We start from the raw sequence: 17,581 nt of genomic DNA on the forward strand, positions 1-17,581 counted from the left end.
AGATAATAAAATGTGAGGCTGGATGAATACAGCAGGCCCAGCAGCATCTCAGGAGCACAAAAGCTGACGTTTCGGGCCTAGACCCTTCATCAGAGCTTTTGTGCTCCTGAGATGCTGCTGGGCCTGCTGTGTTCATCCAGCCTTACATTTTATTATCTTGGGTTTTTCTGATAATCGACAACGATTTCATGGTCATCAATAGGCACTTAATTCCAGACTTTTTTAAAATGAATTCAAATACTACCATCTGCCATGGTGGGATCCAAACCCAGGTCCCCAGACCATTAGCTGAGTTTCTGGATTAATAGTCTGTCAATAGTACCAGTAGGTCATTTCCTCCCCAATTTAGTGGAGTACATATTACTGGAGTACATAAGAATGACAGGGGGTCTCACAGATATGAATAAAATTCTAAGAGGCTTAGGCAGGGTAGATGCAGGAAGGATATTCCAATAATGGGGGGAGTCCAAAACCAGAAGTCACAGTCGAAGGATATAGGTTAACCCATTTAGGATTGAGATGAGAAGAAATTTCTTCTCTGAGAGTAGTCAGCCTGTGGAATTCACTACCAGAGAAAGCAGTCGAAGCCAAATCCATTATATGACTTCAAGGAGTTGGATACAGCACTTGGAACAAAAACAATCAAAGGATAGTGGGGAGAAACAGGAACACGCTATTTGAGTTGAGGCTAAGGGGTGATCTTACAAAGGTCATAAAATCATGAAGGGCATGGATAGGGTGAAGAGCAAACGTCTTTTCCAGGGATAAGGGAGTCCAAACCTAGAGGCCACAGGTTTAAAGTGAGAATGCAAAGATCTCCAAGGGACCTGAGGGGCAACTTCTTCACATAGAGGGTAATCCATGTATGAAGCAAGCTGCCAGGGAAGGTACAATATTTAAAAGGTAACTGGATCGGCACATAGCGAGTTTTGAGATTTGTAGCTCAGGTTGAGTTTCTGGATGTGAGGTTGCTCGCTGAACTGGAAGGTTAGTTTTCTGAAGTTTCATCACCATTCTCGGTAACATCATCAGTGAACCTCTGATGAAGCACTGGTGTTATGTCCCGCTTTCTATTTATCTGTTTAGGTTTCCTTGGGTTGGTGATGTCATTTCCTGCGTTGGCGATGTCATTTCCTGTTCTTTTTCTCAGAGGATGGTAGATTGGCTCCAAATCAATGTGTTTGTTGATGGAGTTCCGGTTGGAATGCCATGCTTCTAGGAATTCTCGTGCGTGTCTCTGTTTGGCTTGTCCTAGGATGGACATCATGTCCCAATCAAAGTGTAAACAACACATACGGACCAAATACTGAACTGCAGGAACAACCGTCCCAACACCCACAAATGAAGCTGCATTAGAACATTATTCCAACGAGCCACCACACACTGCAGCACAGAGCAACTACGAACAGCAGAAGAAAACCCCCAAACAGCGTATTCAAACAGAACGGGTACCCAATGAACACAGTCCGCCGATTTCTCAGCAACAAACCCAAACAAACAGACAAAACGGGCCCAGAAACCATAACTACTCTCCCCTACATCAAAGACATTTCCGAAATGACTGCCAGACTACTCGGACCTCTTGGCATCAGGGTAGCCCACAAACCCACCAACACACTAAAACAGCAGCTAATGAACTTAAAAGACCCTATACAGACAACAAGCAAAACGAATGTCATCTACAAAATACCTTGCAAGAACTGTGACAAACACTACATTGGACAAATAGGCAGTAAGCTAGCCACCAGGATACATGAACATCAACTAGCCACAAAACGACATGACCCACTATCACCAGTATCCTTACATACAGATGAGGAAGGACACCACTTTGGTTGGGACAACACATCCATCCTAGGACAAGCCAAACAGAGACATGCACGAGAATTCCTAGAAGCATGGCATTCCAACCGGAACTCCATCAACGAACACATTGATTTGGACCCTATCTACCATCCTCTGAGAAAAAGAACAGGAAATGACATCACCAACCCAAGGAAACCTAAACAGACAAATAGAAAGCAGGACATAACACCAGCGCTTCATCGGAGGCTCACTGATGATGTTACCTAGAATGGTGATGAAACGCCTGAAAACTAACCTTCCAACTCAGTGAGCAAACTCACATCCTGGATAGGTACATGAATAGGAAGGATTTAGGGGGATATGGGCCAAATGGAATTAGTTTAGGTCAGCTGATCTGTGTACACAAATTGGATCGCAGGATCTGTTTCCATACTGTATGACTATGAGTTGGATGATCAGCCACGATCATGATGAATGATACAGTAAGCTCAGAAGTCTTAACGGCCTATTCCTGCTCGTATTTCGATGTTATTCATGTTAAGGAATTCAAATTTGGTTGTGTCATGCCAAAATAGCCCTTCAGTATAACAATTGCTCATGAGAAATGTCAAAGCCTGTTACTTCACAAGTGTTGCAATTTTGTCATTGTCATCTACTTACAACAAACCATTGCACCATCCTCCCCCATCTGTGTTATGAACAAGTTTGATAGGATAGAATTACATATGTTACTTTTTAGAGAATCTTAAATTCGGGAAACAATTAACAATATTAGCAACAGACAACCTACAAACATTCATTTACCTAACCAGCTGTGGGAATATGAAGTAGTGAGGCAAATAGTGTAAGATAACAGCGTGTTGAGCTGGACGAACACAGCAGACCAAACAGCATCAGAGGAAAGCTGTCGTTTCAGGTCGAGACCCTTCTTCTGTTCCTCTGATGCTGCTTGGCCTGCTGTGTTCATCCAGCTCTACACCTTGTTGTCTCAGATTCTCCAGTATTGGCAGTTCCTACTATCTCCGGCAAATAGTATAGATACTTTTAAAGAAAAACTTGCTAAGTATATGCGGGACGAAGAAATAAAAAGTTATTCTGATGGAGCAGGATGAGGAATAGAACAAGGAGTTGGGAAAAGGCTTATGTGAGGATAAACACTATCATGCACATCAGATTGGCTGGATACAAGAGGGTGGCCCAGTGGCTAGCACTGCTACCTCACAGCACCATGGGCTTGGGTTTGATTCCAGCTTTGGGAGATCGTGCAAACTCCATGCAGCCAGTCTCCCCGCGTCAGCATGAATTTCCTCTGGGTGCCCCAATTTACTTCCAAAGATGTGCACATTAGGTGGATTGGCCACATTAAGTTGCTCACAGCGTGTGGGGATGTCCACGTGAGGTGGATTAGCCACAGGAAATGCAGGGTTACAGAGGGGGTCTGGATGGACTGCTCTTTGGAGGGGTAATAATGGACTCAACAGGTTTGAACAGCTGCTTCCAGTTTGGAATTCTGTGAAATTTTCAATTAATCTAACCAAGATTTCCCAACTATAACTCGAACTGACATAAGGGTGAAGGATGAAAGACTTGCATTTATTTAAAGCTTTAACATGTCTCTAAGTCCCTAACACAGGGGCAGAGGAAAATGCAACGATCTGGAAAGCAAGCTGCCAACAAACAAGTGGAATAAAACAGCAGAACAGGGGTACAAGAAGGAAAAGATACCAGTAACTGCTACATGTTTTGATCCACACCAGAACTGTCAAGTTATGGTTCAAAGAATATCAATCTATTTTCAGCTAATAACTGGAAAGCAAACTCAGAATTGTCACAGCTCTACTCCTCTTGGAGGTTCAACCAGGAGTATTGACTTAACACTATTCAAGAAAATAGGAAACACGTAATAGACTGCGGTCACAAAACATGGATTAAGGAAACATGTAGCAGATTAGACAGCAATCTAGCTGCAACACTGAAACAGGACAGAAGTTCAAGGTAACTACATATATTGACAAAATATTCAAGTTGTGGCCCACAAGGATCAATGTTGGGACATAACTAATACAAAGAATTGCAGCCATAAAAGCATATTAATAAACTTATAGAATGGACTTGTAATTGAGAAGTGAGCCTCAATATAGGTAAATGGGATGCAGTGTATTTTGGTAGGAAGAAAAATGTCACAAACTCTTTGAAAAATAAATTTCTAAACGGACAGAGGTCTCTGGGAATCCAAGTGTATATTAGTTCCTCTGTTCCTACATCCTTTATCCACCCATCCAAAGCATCTTTCTCTGCAACTGCAGGAAGTTCTACACCTCCCTCAGCTCCATTCAAGGCACAAAACAAATCTTCCACATTAGATAGGGGTTCACTTGCACATTTGTCAACTTGGTTTACTGCATCCACTGCTCCCAACGCAGCCTCCTGTATATTGGTGAAACCAAGCAGAGGCTCTAAGAACATTTTGTAGAGCATCTACGCTCTATACCCAACAAATGACAACACCTTCTGGTCGCGAACCATTTTAGCCCTCCCACCGCACAAGGTGACATGTCCATCCTGGGCCTCCTCCAGTGTCACAATGATACCACACACACCTTACATTCCACCTCAGGAGCCTACAGGCTGATAGCCTGAATATGGATTTCACCAGTTTTAAAATCTCCCCAACCCCAGCCTCATCCCTGCCTCCTTGACCTGATACTACCTATCCGCCCCACCTACGTCACTAACCAATCCCCACCACTCCCTACCTGCACTCACCTATCACCATCCTACCTACCTACCTTGCCCAGCCCACTCCTCCTCTATTTGTTTCCGAGCTCCCTTCCCCCTGCCCATTTCTGAAGGGCCCCGACCCGAAACATCAACTTTCCTGCTCCTCTAATGCTGCCTGGCCTGCAGAGTTCCTCCACATCCATAGTGTACTATCTCTGACTCCTGCATTTGCGGTTCTTGCTATCTTTACTTGCAATTGCTGACAGTTTTCACCTCAACCACCAATAAAGAATTGCAAAAAAAAAATGCACTACCATTCATTCCTAAATAGAACTGAAAATCAGTCAAAATACATTAAGTTTGTATTGAAACTTAGTCAGATCTGACTTGGAGTACTGTAAGCAGCTTTGGTCCTATTATTAAAAAGAAAAAGAGGCACTGGATAAAGTGCAAATAAAAAAATTACTAGAATGGTACAGAAACCAAGACGTTCTTCGTAATAAGGAGGGTCGCATAGGCTATCGTTTCTTTCCTAGAGAAAAGAGGAGCAGAGGGACGTCCTTATAGAGGTCTTTGGATTACGAAACAGTTCGATTAGGCAGGCACTGAAGTTTTCTGTCTTGCAGAGAACACCAGGACTAGCCAATATGCTCATCAACAAATCCAGTAGGAAATGCAAGAGTGTGGTTAAAGAATGGAACTTCCCCTTTCAGAAATAGCTGACATAAAGTAAGATGGACTTATGAGGTAGTCAGACAGGCACATCAGGGAAAACACAAAAGGGTATATTAATGGGACAACTGAGTTCGCACAGTGGCTTGTTTCTGTGCTGATAATATTATGTGATAACATAAAGCATGGCAGAATGGAGACAGAAGTTGCAATCAGAATTAGGGGACGTAAGCAAATACACAAACAACAAAATTTTGTTTTCATCTACCAATTTTAATGTAATGCAATTTCCCAAAGGGCTCCACAAGAGCATGGTAAACAAAATGACACCATGGAGACACCAGGTGATAAAAGACTTTTAATACACAGCAGCAAACTGTTCATGGCATTGGCCCAATGAATCAATGACTTGGAAGATTTTCAAGATGCCAACAAATTCATTAACTTGCTAAGCAAAGCCAACTTTCAAGTGGCTGGCATCCAAATCCTAAGAGATAAATAACAGCAGTGCTGAATGGGATATAATTTGACTACAAATGGCAATTATTTCTAAGTTTAACAGAGTAGCTGAAAGACCAAATTCTGAATCTATCTTTACAACAATAAATAATGTTTGTCTGTGCGAGGACAGACTCAGCTTTAAAATGACAGGTTACTTCCAGAAAAAGACTTGACGAATCAGTCAACCAGAGTTTTCCTTGTTCTTGGCATTCACACAGGCTTGCTGTGACATTGAGTTTTGAAAGATTTTGTTTAATTTGCTCTATTAGAACTAGAATCTGTTAAAAAGAAACTTAAGAAAATACAGTGCAATGTTGCATTTTCTCACTATACTAAATTTGTTGTGAATTAAAAGTGCATCATTGACAAGACTGGTTATCTTATTTCTTTTTTTTTGTTCACAAAAACAGGGGCAATATAGTTACTCAAAGCAAAGCTGGGGTGGCTCAGTGGATAGACTGTGTGGAGTTTATACATTTTCCCCGTGTCTGCGTGGCTTTCCTCCAGGTGCACCAGTTTCCTCCCACAATCCAAAGATGCATAGGTTAGGTGGATTGGCCATGGTAAATAGGGGGTAACGGATAGGGAGGGTCTGGGTGGAATGTTCTTCAGAGGATCAACATGCACTTGATGGAGAGAATAGCCTGCTTCTATGTAGTAGGGATTCTATGAATTTAGGAAAAAGAGCAAACTGTAAAAGTGAAGTGAGATTTAAGTCTGAGGAAGTCTTACCAAAAAAGCAGATTTCTAATGCAAGAGACTTTCCGAATTTAACACTGGGGGCACAGATCATCGTTCAAAAGAGATTCACTAGAATGATTACAGGGCTGTTTAATTAAGAATGGTTAAACAGGTTGGGCCTTTATTAGATTTCCTAAGAATAATGGGTAACCTTATTTAAACAGGCAAGGTTTGAGGGAACTTGTACAATAGATTTTGTGAAAATATTTCCACTACTGGGAAACCTCAAACTAGGGGACATAATCACAGAATAAGGAGACACTCTTTTAAAATTGAGGTGTGAAGGAATTTCACCCCTTTTGAGCACCAGATCATTGAAAGTATTTAAAGGGAAGGTTGATTTTTTAAAACTAATCAAGGAATTGAGGGCGATTTTTCTTCTATTTGTTTTGTGGGATGTGGGCATTGCTGGCTGGCCAGCCAGCATTTCTTGCCCATCTCGAGTTGCCCTTGAGAAAGTGGTGGTCAGCTGCTGGCACAAGAAGAGTTGAGGCCTGGAGCAAATCAGCCATGGTCTAGTTTCCTGCTACTACTATTTATCATCTTACACTGTTGGCAGTTAGTACAGTTATATTCTTCATGTAGTTTATTTATTGAAATCACTAATTAGATTTTGTAATGGTATCAACGAAGTGAGTTTCTGAATTGTAACCAAGAAATTACAAAAGCTCCTCTTTCATACTTCATCAAAATTGGCTATTTGCTTTTTTTTAAAAAAACGTCCCAAGTTTTAAAACCAAAAGTGAGACTCAGTTCAGAGGTCTGTCATTGTGGACCATAAAGGATGGATGTTCATAATGTGTTTTTACTTGCCCAAATAGCTAATTAAATTAACAATGTACCCAAAGGTTGAACAAAGGATCTCCTTCACATAATATATGCCTTCCTGTGATTACGTGTGTTATTTTGTTGCCTTTCAAAGTCACAATATTAACCTGGTGTCTTGGCATGAACCATCTAACTCTTTCCAAATATTTATGGTATGCCCTCCAATTTGAACCAGACAGGCAAGAGAAACTCTACAAAAAAAATTTGACCAAGCAAATTTAATGAATTGTATCTAAATTAAGGAGCTGACTATCAAGTATGGATTCAGCCTAACCCCAAAAAATTTATGATGAGACAAAAATACTACAGATGCTAGAAATCAGAAAGAAAACAAAAAATTATGGAAATATTCGGCAGGGCAGAGCATCAGTGAAGAGAAACAGAATTAACGTTTCGGGTCAATGATCTTTCATCAAAATTTCACCAACCTGAAAAGTTGTCATTCTTTTCATAACTGCCATATGGCCCTCAGATGAACTAGCTAAAAGTATTTCTTTATTTAATCCTTTCACACGATATTGTCATAAAGCGGAGGTTGAGCTGCCTCCGAGAACTAAAACCAAAACAGCCAAAGATGAGTGCCTCGTCCCATAATCTGTAAAAGGACTGTGAGAAGTGATGCAACCTGCTTTTCAGCAACTTGCAGTGATTAAACAAAATAAATCTGACACTCACTTCGATATCAACAAATAGCAATTTATTTATTTAACTCTAAGTGAAAAAATTAACTAAACTATTAACAAGCCAAATAAATCCATAACTACTAACTTTTTCCTACACTGTTCCAATAAATACAAATTTCACCTATATATAATAAAAATAAATTTAGTCTCTTGAAATTACAGCCAGATTATGTTTCTCCCGGAATGTTCTGTGCTTTCTCCATCGATTCTTCTATTGTGAATATTCAACTAGCTGTGTCATTGATGCTGTTGTTATTTTGATGGTGCTTTCTCTAAGACATAGAAGAAACTGGCGGATGGCAGCTAGCTGTGGGGTCTTTGTCCAACTGCCCCCCTTCTTTTACACCATTGATGAAATATCAATATTTCTTAAAATAGGATTGGTCCTATGTTGTCAAAACCATAGACTTAAATTTAAGAGATAACAGACTGTAGAGCTGGAGGAGCACTGCAGGCCAGGCTGCGTCACAGGAGCAGGAAAGTTGACATTTCCGATCGGGACCATTTCTGAAGAAGGGTCCCTGGCCTGCTGTGCTCCTCCAGCTTCACACTGTGTTATCTCTGGTTCCAGCATCGGCAGTTCTTATGACCTCAGACTTAAATTTAATAGATTTTTAATAATAGTGAGTGAGTGCCTGGTTCAAATTGGTTGGCTAAATTCAAAACATGCTGATTGGATTGCTGACTGGACTTTCATTACAAATGTTTCAATTCAGGTGCTCTCTGTGTACTTGCAAACTTTCAAACAGCTGCTCACAGACATCCATTTTAAATCTCTATGTGCAGAAAAGCACATGATCTTTTAAAGGGATCTTTTAATGCTTTACCCACCCCCTAGCATTTTACAACAACAAATTTAACTCCTGCCTCCCAATCCACAAGTATTCTACCCAATTTCACAACAATACGAATGTCACTGGTAAGGCCAGATATCATTGCTCAGCAACACCTGCCCCAACAGATTTCTAAGTTATCCAAAAAGATCACAGTCTTGAAAGCTTGAGTTTTGTTTTCTCTCCACAGAAGATGTAAGGATTTTCAGGGATGTTTCCCCCAATTTTCATAATGTTCAATATCTTCTTTTATCCCAAATGAATGTGTTAATGCTATGGGGTAGTTTTACTTAGAACCATTATCTCAAAATAAAGTACAGATGCTTTGTTTCAGCAAAGCAGCTTTTTAAACCGCTTTTCACTGTAATAAAATTAAGCATGTCCAAGTCAACAATAACTTAATTGTGCTGCTTTATTAGCACTACTGACTCAAGGCAATTCATAGATGCATTTTAAAGCAAAATTTGACAGAGCAGCATAAGATGATATAAGGCAATGGTCAAAAGCTTAGTCAGAGGTATATTTTAACTGTGCTGGACAGAATAGATTTCCAGAAGTTAAGGCAAGACAGCTGAAAGTATGGTTACTAATGGTATAGTGGTTTAAATCAAGAGTGTGCAATAGTTGCAAATATCTTGGAAGACTTTGGGCAGAAAGAGGTCAATTAACAACAATAACTCATATTCACATTACAACTTTAATACACTTCCCAAAACATTTCACTGGAATGTTATAAAGCAAGATTTTCCACAAAGCCACAGAAGGCAACAGTAAGATAGACAGCGAAAAAAATTGTCTAAAGGTGTAGGTCTGTGCTTCTCAAATTTTTAACCTTCGTGACCTAATTCTGATACTTGAGGATGCCATCACACCAGAGAGAGGGAGACAGAGGTAGATACAAACCCAAATTTGAAATTGCAAAAGAAGGTTTTGGACAAAGTCCCACATAAGAGATTAGCTTGTAAAATTAAAGTGCATGGGATTAGGATAGTGTACTGACATGGATGGAGAACTGCTTGGGAGGCAAAAAACAAACAGTAGGAATGAACAATCATTTCACAAGTGGCAAGCAACGACTAGACAGGTAGCAGTGGGGTCAGCTTGGATGATGGTTATTCACGTATATTAATGATTTAGATGAGGGAAGTGTATGTAATGTCTCCAGGTTTGCAAATGACAAAGCTGGGTGAAGGAGTTGAACTATGGGGATACGCAGATGCAGTGTGATTCGGACAAGTTGGATGAATAAGCAAATGGATGGTAGATGAAGTATAATGTGGATGAACATCAAGTTATCACATTTTTGCTGCAAAAATGTAGACAGAATATTATCTGTGTGGGAACAGATTGGGAAAGGGAGAGGTGCAATGAGACCTGGGTGCCGTTATAACTGAAAGAGAGAATTTGCGCACAGGTGGTAAAGGCTGCAAATGGAATCCCGGAACAAACATTACACGCTAGAGAAGACCAGCAGCACCTGTGGACAGAAAACTGATTTATTGTTTCAAGATCAAAGACTTCTTCAAAACTACTAAGGGAGTTCTGAACAAGGGTCACTGGACTCAAAATTAATTTTTTTTTTCCTCCACAGATACTGCCACACCAAATGAATTCCTCCAGCAATTTCTGTTCTTGTTGGTTTCAGATCTCCAGCATCCACAGTTCGGTATTTTTTAATCTAAATGGTATGTTGGCCTTCATAGCAAAAGGATTTGAGTACTGCAATAGGGATGCCTTGCTGCAATTTTACAAGGCCTTGATGAGACTACATCTGGAGTATTGTGTGCCGTTCTGGTCACCTTATCTTGGGACATTCTTGCTATGAAGGGAATACAACAATTCCTGGGAAAGTAGGACAGACAAATTAAGACAGACTGGATCAATTAGGACTATACTCACTGAAGTTTAAGTGATTAAGGAAGAATCTCATAGAAACCTATAAAAATTCTAGCAAGGTAAATGCAAGAAGGACATCCCCAATGACTGGGGAATCCAGACCAGGAGTCACATCCCAAAAACACAGATAGGCCATGTAGGACTGAGCCAAAAAGAGATTTTGTCACCCAGACAGCAGTAATTCTAACAAATTTTCTGCCACAAAGTTTTGAATGTTTTGATGGAGTTAGATGTAGTTCTTAAGACTTAAGGGTTCAAACAGAGTGGGGAGAAAGCAGGAAGTGGGTACTGAGTTGGATGATTAGTTGTGAAACTAGTGAATGGAAGAGCAGAGTCAAGGGCTGAACGGCCTGTGCAACCTCCTATTTTCCATGTTTTCTATGTTAACACATTACAACATAATCTGGGAGGGCGTTTAAGGAGTAGCTGAAGTGAGGAGATTGGCAGAGATCTTTAGTGAAACTAGAGATGTCAGATGCCAATATGGAGACATTTGTAAATAAGCAATAATTGGACCAAAATAATTCCATTTCAATAGCTATCAAACTGCTCCCTTTCGAAGCAGCTATTAGATAGGCATATGGATGATAGTATAAAGTAGTGGTGGAGATTAGATAGACCTTAGGTTTCAGGTAAAAGTTCGGCACAACATCGTGGGCCAAAGGGCCTACACTGTGCTGTACTGTTCTACGTTCTATGTTCTCAATCCTTACCAGCCTCCACAATGTTTTCTATCAGTCTGGTTCCACATTGGCTGCAGAATTTGGGAGCTTTCTCTTTAGTAATGTGGCCACAACTGTGACATTTCATCTTCACCCGTTCGGTATCCAGCTCCTCTGTTAGGCGCAAGAGCAAAGGGTGAGAACCAACAAGAACGCCAACCGCATCCCGAAAATAACACCGGCCTTCAGCAGGAGGATTCCTGTCACATTGAGCACTGATTCCCCTTTTCAAACAAAACCTGAATGAATGCGCTATTTATTTACTAATGTCGTTCTCTCTGCATAAGCGCAGCGCGTATTTACGATGGAGGGAGAAGGAGGGCCTGGCTCGGTTTAGAAACTATTGCAGCCAGAAACCGTTCATGAGCCTGAGGCCGGTCTAACTATCCACCTTATTACGCCACGGGGATGAGAGGGAAACATCAGCCCGGAGAAATCTGTCTAACAGACACACCCCAAATAACAAGGCGCTCAGAAAGAAACTGAGCCGTCAGGAGATGCAGGGGACCAGAGGAACTCGCACAAACACACGCCAACACCTCTAGTCAGGGCATCGCAATGCGCAGGCGCAAAGTAGCCCTGACTACACACCTGCGCTTTCCTCAACCACAAGGAGCAGTCACGACGAAGGGCGCAAGCGCGGAATGGCTGGGCTACACACCTGCAAAGCGCTCGCCCGCCCAGGGGTGGAGTGATACTGATACGCGGTGATCCGCCGCCCACCCATCAGTCCAACGAAAACTAGGGAGCTTGTCACGCATGTAGGCGGGCTCATGTGAGAATGCGCGGAAAATGCCGTAACCACGCAGGCGCAGAAACGCAGCAGCCGGCACGAGATGGGGAATTCTTGTGAATGAATTCTTCTCTCAGAGCGTGGTCAAGGCAGGTTTGCCAGTTATGAGAGAGAACAAGGTGTGGAGCTGGATGAACTCAGCAGGCCAAGCAGCATCAGAGGAGCAGGAAGACTGACGTTTCGGGCCTAGACCCTTCTTCAGAAATGGGGGAAGGGAAGGGAAGGGGGTTCTGAAATAAATAGGGAGAGAAGGGGGAGGCAGATAAAGGGTGGAAGAGGAGACAGACAGGTCAAAGAGGTGGGGATGGAGCCAGTAAAGGAAGTAGGGAGGTGATAGGTCAGTCCAGGGAGGATGGACAGGTCAAGGGGGCAGGATCAGTCGAGCAGGTAGGATGTGGGGGTGGGGCTTGGGGTGGGAGGAAGGACAGGGAGGTGGGGACGAGCTGGGCTGGTTTTGGGATGCGGTGGGGGGTGGGATGATTTTGGAGCTTGTGAAGTCCACATTGATACCATTGGGCTGCAGGTTTTCCAAGCAGAATATGAGTTGATGTTCCTGCAACCTTCAGGCAGCACTGTTGTGGCACTGCAGGAAGCCCAGGATGGACAAGTCGTCTGAGGAATTGGAGGGGGAGTTGTTTACTGTGAACTGAGCATAGGTGTTCTGCAAAGTGGTGAACTGTTCGAGTTCCTCATGGGAGCATGAGGCAGCACTGATACAGTCATCAATGTAATGGAGGAAGAGGTGGAATTTAGGGCCAGTGTAGGTACGGAAGAGGGATTGTTCCATGTAACAAGGTATTCCACTCCCACACATCTCAGATGTCCTCATTTTTCAAGGACCTCACCTCCCCCTCAGTGGTCAAGAACGCCCTCGACCGTGTCTCCCACATTTCCTGCAACTCATCCTCACACCCCCTCCCTGCAATAAAAACCAAAAGAGAATCCCCCTCATCCTCACATACCACTGGATCCAATGCATCATCCTCTGACACTTCTGCCATCTGCAACCCCACCCCACCACCAAAGACATTTTTCCCTCCCCACCCTTATTTGCTTTCACCTGCACATCTGCTAATGAGCTGTTCCGGTGTGGCCTCCTCTACATTGGGGAAACCAGGCGGAGGCTTGGGGACCACTTTGCAGAACACCTGTGGTCAGTTCGCGCTAAGCAACTGCACCTCCCAGTCGCAAACTGTTTCAACTCCACTTCCCATTCCTCAGAGGACATGTCCATCCTGGGCCTCCTGCAGTGCCACAACGATGCCACCCGAAGATTGCAGCAACAGCACCTCATATTCCGCTTGGGAACCCTGCAGCCCAATGCTATCAATGTGTATTTCACAAGTTTCAAAATCTCTCCTCCCCCTACTGCACCCCAAAACCAGACCAGCTCGTCCCCACCTCCCTAACTTGTCCCTCCTCCCACCCCCATCTCCTACCTACGAACTTCATCCCGCCCCCTTGACCTGTCTGTCCTCCCTTTCAGAAATTTCAGAACCCCCTTCCCTTCCCCAATTTCTGAAGAAGGGTCTCGGCCTGAAACGTCAGCCTTCCTGCTCCTCTGATGCTGCTTGGCCTGCTGTGTTCACTCAGCTCTACACCTTGTTATCTCAGATTCTCCAGCATCTGCAGTTCCTGCTATCTCTTGCCCATTATTAGCTTCGCTTTGCGAGTAAAGCGTTCATGCAAAACATTTCAAGAGCTTTAAAATAAAAGCAAAATGCTGCCGATGCTGAGGTGGCATGCTGCCTCACAGCGCCCAGAAGCGGGGCTCAATGCTACCGTGCGGTGAGACCGTGTGTGGACTTCGTATGTTCTCCCCTTTTTTTGGGTTTCATCCGGGTGCTCCTGCAGTTTTCTCCTGCAGTCCAAAGATGGATTGGAGGGGGGAAAAGAACTGAAGATGCCAGGATCCAAGGGAGACCTACAGGAGGCTAGAAAAACGCAGCAAGCTCAGGGAGGATCTAGAAGAGGAGGAGAAGTCAACGTTTCCTGCATTACCCTTCTTCACAAACGTTGATTTCTTCTTCTCCTCCAGATGCTGCCTGGTTTGCTGTGTTTTCCGGACTTTCCCGTTCGTCTGCCGAAGATTGACTAGATAGATTGGCCACGGGAAATGCATGTTTACAGGAATCGGGTCAGAGAGTGGGTCTGGATGCTCTTCAAACAGGCAGTGTGGACTCGATCGGCCGAATGGCTTTTTCCCCTTTGTAGGGATTCTATCATTTGAAATCCAGAAAAAGAAGCTCTGGCAGCATCTGTGACAACATCACACGGGACTCGCAACTTTCCGCAGATATTGCCAGACCTGCTGAATTTCTCTAACACTTTCTGTTTTCATCACTTATAGGGGGAAAAAAAAACCTTACCTACCCAGGTCTGCAGTAAGTCCAGGGGCACCGTTACAAACCACTTGGCGAAGTTGCAGTTCGAACCTCCGTACCGAGTCCTATCGGACTTTTCTCGCTCACTGACTGTGTCACTCTGTAACAATGATAATGGGAACTGCAGATGCTGGAGAAGTCAAAAAGCAAACGTCGTTCTAGACTCAAAAGTTAACCATTCCACACACACTTCCCGAGTTTCTCCCGCACTTTATACGTTTGTTTCAGGATGTGTGTGACTTGCGCAAGACAGCCCCAGCGATCGTTCTAGTTCACAGGGACAGCGCACAGAATACATTTCTTGAAACCAGAACCCTGTCAGTTGTAAAGATTGGAACTTCCCCTGTTTTTCCTCTGGACAGGTTGCCTTTAACAGGGACAAATAAGCCAGTTTTGCTTTGCATCTGCCCACAATTGATTTTCATGAAGTGACGTTCCGAAAGTGCGAAATGAAAGTGAATTCACCATTTACTGAGAAAACGAAACTTACGGAGTGACACAGGATAATAAAATGTGAGGCTGGATGAACCCAGCAGGCCCAGCAGCATCCCAGGAGTATAAAAGCTGACGTTTCGGGCCTAGACCCTTCATCAGAGAGGGGGATGGGGGGAGGGAACTGGAATAAATAGGGAGAGAGGGGGAGGCGGACCGAAGATGGAGAGAAAAGAAGATAGGTGGAGAGGAGAGTATAGGTGGGGAGGTAGGGAGGGGATAGGTCAGTCAGGGAGGGGATAGGTCAGTCCAGGGAAGACGGACAGGTCAAGGAGATGGGATGAGGTTAGTAGGTAGGAGATGGAGGTGCGGCTTGGGGTGGGAGGAAGGGATGGGTGAGAGGAAGAACAGGTTAGGGAGGCAGAGACAGGTTGGACTGGTTTTGGGATGCAGTGGGTGCATGGGGAAGAGCTGGGCTGGTTGTGTGGTGCAGTGGGGGGAGGGGACGAACTGGGCTGGTTTTGGGATGCGGTGGGGGAAGGGGAGATTTTGAAGCTGGTGAAGTCCACATTGATACCATTGGGCTGCAGGTTTACCAAGCGGAATATGAGTTGCTGTTCCTGCAATCTTCGGGTGGCATCATTGTGGCACTGCAGGAGGCCCATGATGGACATGTCATCTAAAGAATGGGAGGGGCAGTGGAAATGGTTTGCGACTGGTAGGTGCAGTTTATTGCGAACCGAGCGAAGGTGTTCTGCAAAGCGGTCCCCAAGCCTCCGCTTGGTTTCCCCAATGTAGAGGAAGCCACACTGGGTACAGTGGATGCAGTATACCACATTGGCGAATGTGCAGGTGAACCTCTGCTTAATATGGAAAGTCATGTTGGGGCCTGGGATAGGGGTGAGGGAGGAGGTGTGGGGGCAAGTGTAGCATTTCCTACGGTTGCAGGGGAAGGTCCCGGGTGTGGTGGGGTTGGAGGGCAGTGTCGAGCGAACAAGGGAGTCACGGAGAGAGTGGTCTCTCCGGAAAGCAGACAAGGGTGGGGTTGGAAAAATGTCTTGGGTGTTGGGGTCGGATTGTAGATGGCGGAAGTGTCGGAGGATGATGCGTTGTATCCGGAGGTTGGTGGGGTGGTGTGTGAGAACGAGGGGGATCTTCTTTGGGCGGTTGTGGCGGGGTCGGGGTGTGAGGGATGTGTTGCGGAAATGCGGGAGACGCGGTCAAGGGCGTTCTCGACCACTGTGGGGGGAAAGTTGCGGTCCTTGAAGAACTTGGACATCTGGGATGTACAGGAGTGGAATGCTTCATCGTGGGAGCAGATGCGGCGGAGGAATTGGGAATCGGGGATGGAATTTTTTCAGGAGGGTGGGTGGGAGGGAGGAGGTGTATTCTAGGTAGCTGTGGGAGTCGGTGGGCTTGAAATGGACATCAGTTACAAGCTGGTTGCCTGTGATGGAGACTGAGAGGCCCAGGAAGGTGAGGGATGTGCTGGAGATGGCCCAGGTGAACTGAAGGTTGGCGTGGAAGGTGTTGGTGAAGTGGATGAACTGTTCGAGCTCGAAACCTCATCCGCCTAGCCGAACTCATCCTCACCCTCAACAACTTCTCTTTCGATTCCTCCCACTTCCTACAGACTAAGGGGGTGGCCATGGGCACCCGCATGGGCCCCAGCTATGCCTGCCTCTTTGTAGGTTACGTGGAACAGTCCCTCTTCCGCACCTACACAGGCCCCAAACCCCACCTCTTCCTCCGTTACATTGATGACTGTATCGGCGCCGCCTCTTGCTCCCCAGAGGAGCTCGAACAGTTCATCCACTTCACCAACACCTTCCACCCCAACCTCAAGTTTACCTGGGCCATCTCCAACACATCCATGACTTTCTTGGACCTGTCTTCATCCCAGACAACCACCTACAAACCGATATTCATTTCAAGCCCACCGACTCCCACAGCTACCTAGATGTAAATTACCTGAAGGAGGTCATCTCGGAGTGAGGAAGTCTTGTGCTAAGAAACATTGCTATTAGTCTGAATTACATAGAAATGTGGTTAAATTTTGCCGTATCTGTAATACGTGTCGGATGCTAGGAAAGCCACAGGCAGTAACAAAACCAGCACCTTTGATGCCAATTGCCTCAGTTGAAGAACCTTTCACATGGGTTATGATTAAAAGTGTAGGTTAAAACCAGAAGTAGAAACCAGCATTTGCTAAACATAACGAACCTTCCTACAAGATTTCCAGATTGTGGAATGTCAAGGCAAAAAGTGTTGCGGAGGAGTTACTTGCTTTCTTTACCCATTGTGGACTACCTGTCAGACTAAGTGTTCCGATGTTACTGCCAAACTATTTAAGGAGGCGATGGATAGTTTAGGCATCAGACACTTCGAATCATTAAGTACCATCCTGAATCCCAGGGAGTAGTGGAAAGGTGTATCGGATCTTAAAGACAATGCTGAGGATTTATTGCCGAAATGATTGGGGTAAAAGTATCACATTTATATTATTTGCTATTCGAGATGTTCCAACTTAATGGATTCAGTTTAGTCTATTTGAGTTGATGTACAGATG

The 17,581-nt window shown here is 44.3% G+C and overlaps 1 protein-coding gene across 8 annotated transcripts in view; it reads right to left on the minus strand.

Moving 5' to 3' along the window:
• Window positions 1–15,168, minus strand: part of LOC125463570 (E3 ubiquitin-protein ligase rnf213-alpha-like) — a 205,762-nt gene extending 190,594 nt beyond the window's left edge. For 2 of the 8 annotated variants that reach the window (XM_048554968.2, XM_048554963.2), the window contains exons 1-2: window positions 11,995–12,065; window positions 11,395–11,517 (exon numbers count right to left, since the gene is read on the minus strand). In XM_048554968.2, coding sequence (XP_048410925.2) covers window positions 11,395–11,432 — 38 coding nt within the window. In that variant the 5' untranslated portion in view covers window positions 11,433–11,517; window positions 11,995–12,065. Of the gene's footprint in view, window positions 1–11,394; window positions 11,518–11,857; window positions 11,953–11,994; window positions 12,163–14,569; window positions 14,943–15,070 lie in introns of those variants that run through there. The other 6 variants (XM_048554962.2, XM_048554967.2, XM_048554969.2 and 3 more) reach the window with 6 other exon arrangements.
• Window positions 15,169–17,581: the final 2,413 nt, after the last annotated feature.

This window comes from Stegostoma tigrinum, chromosome 22, assembly GCF_030684315.1.
Source record: "Stegostoma tigrinum isolate sSteTig4 chromosome 22, sSteTig4.hap1, whole genome shotgun sequence".
Taxonomy (NCBI): Eukaryota; Metazoa; Chordata; class Chondrichthyes; order Orectolobiformes; family Stegostomatidae; genus Stegostoma; species Stegostoma tigrinum.